At 31.7% G+C, this 5,434-nt stretch overlaps 1 protein-coding gene across 1 annotated transcript in view; it reads right to left on the bottom strand.

Moving 5' to 3' along the window:
* Positions 1-440: 440 nt before the first annotated feature.
* Positions 441-5,434, bottom strand: part of LOC106475298 (large subunit GTPase 1 homolog) — a 19,944-nt gene continuing 14,950 nt past the window's right edge. Inside the window, exons 7-10 of the mRNA XM_022379447.1 lie at positions 5,142-5,285; positions 3,168-3,246; positions 1,934-2,281; positions 441-572 (exon numbers count right to left, since the gene is read on the bottom strand). Of these exons, the coding sequence (XP_022235155.1) occupies positions 441-572; positions 1,934-2,281; positions 3,168-3,246; positions 5,142-5,285 (703 nt within the window). The remainder of the gene's footprint in view (positions 573-1,933; positions 2,282-3,167; positions 3,247-5,141; positions 5,286-5,434) is intronic.

Below are 5,434 nucleotides of genomic sequence, written 5' to 3'. Positions count from 1 at the left end.
TGTTTCAGGTCCTAACTTGTGTTTAGGTGAAGACCTTTCTAGATGACAGTTGTGAAGCATATGAAACTGATGTTTCAGGTCCTAACTTGTGTTTAGGTGAAGACCTTTCTAGATGAAAGTTGTGAAGCATATAAAACTGATGTTTCAGGTCCTAACTTGTGTTAGTGGTAAAGACCTTTCTAGATGACAGTTGTGAAGCATATAAAACTGATGTTTCAGGTCCTAATTTGTGTTAGAGGTAAAGACCTTTCTAGATGACAGTTGTGAAGCATATAAAAACTGATGTTTCAGGTCCTAAGTTGTGTTTAGGTGAAGACCTTTCTATATGACAGTTGTGAAGCATAAAGAACATGGTGGATTACAAAGTTTTTTAAAATCCTTTTAAATTTTAACACAGTTATACCAGATGTTGACACAAACATATTTGAAAATGTTTAGTTTTACAAGGAATTGTTGACACAGAAACTTACTTGAAAATGTTTAGTTTTACCAGGAGTTGTCGACACAGAAACTTTTTTACTTTTTAACAAGGCATTGATTGTAGAGCTCTTCCCAACATTTGGATAACCCACCTGTAAAGAAGAAGAAAAAAGTAGAATTAAATAGAAAAATGTAACTTTAATATACTTGGTATTCTCAAGGCCACTTCAACGGTTCAGAGGCCCGTGTTAAGGAAATCTATGGATAGTTACTTGATATTCTCAAGGCCACTTCAACAGTTCAGAGGCCCATGTTAAGGAAATCTATGGATAGTTACTTGGTATTCTCAAGGCCACTTCAACGGTTCAGAGGCCCGTGTTAAGGAAATCTATGGATAGTTACTTGGTATTCTCAAAGCCACTTCAACGGTTCAGAGGCCCGTGTTAAGGAAATCTATGGATAGTTACTTGGTATTCTCAAGGCCACTTCAACGGTTCAGAAGCCAGTGTTAAGGAAATCTATGGATAGTGTTGTGAAATACAACAACACATGAAATACAATGTAACTTTAATATACTTGGTATTCTCAAGGCCACTTCAACGGTTCAGAGGCCCGTGTTAAGGAAATCTATGGATAGTGTTGTGAAATACAACGTACACAGTCGTGGTCACATTAAAAGGTACCCATAGTTAGAAAAACAATTGTTCAAAATCACATTTAAGCAGTTTTGAACAAGTCACTGTAATTTGTAACCTGTCTTATGCACGATCAAATTAGTCTACACACTAAGTTTAAGTTACAACATCAAGTTTTATATATTCTGTTTTAATTCGAGAAGCTAACGTTTTAAACTTTATGATATAATGAACAGTTCTGGCTCAAAACACCATCTTCTCAAAATAAAAATTGTTTTGTAACCTATTATTTTTTGAATCACTGTATTTATATTGCTTTCAGATGGAAGGAAGCCAGTTTTACAAGTTTCTGATCTGATAAAAGTGATTAGCTCCAACCATTAGAAGCAGTACTGCTTAACAACGGAGATTAATAAAATCTACAAATCATTAATATCACTAGAAGTTTTACATCAAACTCTAGTACGCTGCATTTTGAGCTATTTACACAAACTTGTATGTTTCAGTCTGAGCTACTTTCAAGATCTCATATGTTTCAGCCTGAGCTACTTACACAAACTTGTATGTTTCAGCCTGGGCTACTTTCAAGATCTTGTATGTTTCAGTCTGAGCTACTTTCAAGATCTTGTATGTTTCAGTCTGAGCTACTTTCAAGATCTCATATGTTTCAGCCTGAGCTACTTACACAAACTTGTATGTTTCAGTCTGAGCAACTTTCAAGATCTTGTATGTTTCAGTCTGAGCTACTTTCAAGATTTTATGTTTCAGTCTGAGCTACTTTCAAAAACCTGTATATTTCATTCTGAACTACTTTCAAGATTTTATATTTCAGTCTGAGTTACTTCCAAGATCCGGTTATAAAGAGTCCGATAACTTACCAGCCCTACAGTGGTTGCTCCTCCTTTGACTTTTTTGTCTCCGTTATATGTTTTAAAAAAGGTAATCAAGTGTTCTCTGGAAAACAAGGATGAAGATGTCAAGTTTTTTGGCTCAGCATATTCAGAAGTATTCTGACTTTGACCTTTCTTACAAATGCTACTGACAGGCTGATCTTTGACCTCTGAATTAGCACTCGTACTTTCAAGCTGCTCTTGACCTTCATTGGTGTAAAGATTGTTCAATGTATGATCTGTAGCCTCTCTATATCCAAGGTCATCTTGTGTTCTACTGGATGAGATGCCTTCAGTTTCTTGTGATTGTTCAAAACTAGTATTTACATCAGAAATCTGTCAAAAGGAATAATTTGACTATTAGCATAACAATAATATTCTAGGATTATAATTAATTTATTGAAAGTATTAATGTACAATACAATATGTACAAACCATCTAGCAACATCAACAGATAATCTAAAGACTCAAACAATGTTTCTCAACTGTTTTTCATTTCAACACAATTCAGACATCATTTTTGTCTAATTCTATCTAGAGTGAAGTTCTCACTTTATAAACCCTACAGTATCGTTCTATCTAGAGTAAAGAAATACTCAATGTTCTAACTTTATAAACCCTACAGTATCGTTCTATCTAGAGTAAAGAAATACTCAATGTTCTAACTTTATAAACCCTACAGTATCGTTCTATCTAGAGTAAAGAAATACTCAGTGTTCTAACTTAATAAACACTAAAGTATCATTCTATCTAGAGTAAAGAAATACTCAATGTTCTAACTTTATAAACACTAAACTATCGTTCTATCTAGAGTAAAGAAATATTCAATGTTCTCACTTTATAAACACTAAAGTATCATTCAATCTGGAGTAAAGAAATACTCAATGTTCTCACTTTATAAACACTAAAGTATCGTTCTATCTAGAGTAAAGAAATACTCAATGTTCTAACTTAATAAACACTACAGTATCGTTCTATCTAAAGTAAAGAAATACTCAATGTTCTCACTTTATAAACACTAAAGTATCGTTCTATCTAGAGTAAAGAAATACTCAATGTTCTCACTTTATAAACACTAAAGTATCGTTCTATCTAGAGTAAAGAAATACTCAATGTTCTCATTTTATAAACACTAAAGTATCGTTCTATCTAGAGTAAAGAAATACTCAATGTTCTCACTTTATAAACCCTAAAGTATCAATTAAATACTTCCTTTTCTTACCTCATCTGCATTTTGCTGAAGTGCTGAAAAGAAAATTGCTTTAACTCCAAGCTGAGTGAAATAGACAGCCCAAGCTTCCCTAAAAACAGAATAATCAGAATATAAAGAGTTTTAATGGATGAACTAGAGGTGACATGATACATTATTTACAGAAGTATTAACTATGATTCAGGTCAACAAGAATATCTTACTGTGAACATTTACAAAACCTTGAATTTTCTTGTTATATATATTACTCCTAATTTTAAATATGCTTTTATGAATTTATTTACAGACGACACATTGAGGTTCTTGTAACCTGAAAAAACTCTTGAAACATAGATTCTAACTCATAAATATATATATATATATATATTATATGTTATACACACACACACACCCATGTAGGTAACAGATACAAAACTATTGAAACATAGATTCTAACCCATATATATATATATATATATGTGTTACACACAAACACCCATGTAGGTAACAGATACAAAACTACTGAAACATAGATTCTAACTCATAAATATATATGTTATACACACACACACCCATGTAGGTAACAGATACAAAACTGTTGAAACATAGATTCTAACCCATATATATGTTATACACACACAAACACCCATGTAGGTAACAGATACAAAACTGTTGAAACATAGATTCTAACCCATATATATGTTATACACACACAAACACCCATGTAGGTAACAGAAGTGTATATAATTCTTCACAACATCATTCATTTACTATATATATATATATATATATTAAAACAATTTAGTATTTAGTTCAAACATAAGTAACACTATTAAAATATAATTTATTGCCACAATTAAATCTTCATAAGTAGAATTAATTCAAACCTAAAATGAAACAGTTTAGAGTACAGTACACATTTCGACTACGTGTAAACATTCCCTTCAGTGAGATGTATAATGTAAAATAGACAAGACAATTAACGGGATTTGTATACTTCTCAAAACAAGATATTTGAAGGCTTTCCCACACATTTTTTAAGGTACAGCAGCCAGACTTTAAGAAGCCACAATCTGAATTTAAGAGGATATCACCATCACATCAGATAGCTGTTAAAATAATGTTCAGATCTATGGATACAAATTTCAATAATCCCTTTCAGTCCACATTTGTTTGTGACAGAAACCTGTACAGTTTATTTTATAACAGAAATTCCAAGTCCCTTTATGGCACGTGACATCAGAAAGGGGTCCAACTTAAAGTAACCTTCAGATAAACTAACTTAAGACAGTTCTTCTTTTGACATAAATTGTAATTTTATGTATTATTTTGGCTGATCTCCAGTTTATTTTAGAGTCAAGTGTAGAAAAATAGCATTATTTGTTTCACCATTTTTAACATCTTTTTGGTGTTCCACAAGTCTGATATTTAAATTTCTACCTGTTTCAGCAACATAAACCTTTGTGCAGGATTAGCAGGGGACTATATAGGGTTAGAAATTATCAATGTTGTTAGGATATTTATAAACAACTTTGAAATTGTTATTTTTCATTTCTCTAAAGTCACAATATTAGAACTGTAGTTTACGCCAAATTCTATAAGCTCTTAAAAAAGCATTGAATTTGTAATTGATGTTTTGGACATTTGATGTTGGTACGAGAGGTAAAGCTGAAAGAGTTTGTTGTTTTTAGGTTTCTGCTCTAGTTATGAGAGCAGATCATTGGTTTCCTATTCAACTTCTTTAAAGTTTTCATGGTGTTAATGAATAAAAACAGACACTTTCAAATACTTAAGGGTTTACAAGAGTCAAATACATCTATAAAATATATTTATTTAAATTCAGTACTCACACTCAGCTACACAAGTTCTTTATTAGATCAAGGTCAACCAATCGCGTACGGGTTTTAAAAATAGTTACAATCCACATTTAACTCTAAATAATTACAACCAAACTAGACAAATATTACATATCTTACAGATCTGCTACTAACAGACACTTTCTCAAACCTTTGATCAGCAGTCAAGAAGTCAGCCTTGTTAATTAGGATTAAATTGTGCTTGTTTTCATCTATTTCTTTGACATACTGCTCGAGATCTTCAGAACGAAAAAGGAGAGGATTCCTGGCATCTACAATCTGTACTATAATATCACTGAAAGATATCCACAAAATATATCAGTTAACCATATCATTCAAATATATTCACCAAATATATCAGTTAACTATATCATTGAAATATATTCACCAAATATATCAGTTAACTATATCATTCAAAGATATTCATAAAATATATCAGTTAAC

Source organism: Limulus polyphemus, unplaced genomic scaffold, assembly GCF_000517525.1.
Source record: "Limulus polyphemus unplaced genomic scaffold, Limulus_polyphemus-2.1.2 Scaffold8370, whole genome shotgun sequence".
NCBI lineage: Eukaryota > Metazoa > Arthropoda > Merostomata > Xiphosura > Limulidae > Limulus > Limulus polyphemus.
Note: the sequence above shows the minus strand (reverse complement) of the source record. Positions and strands in the feature narration are given on the sequence as shown.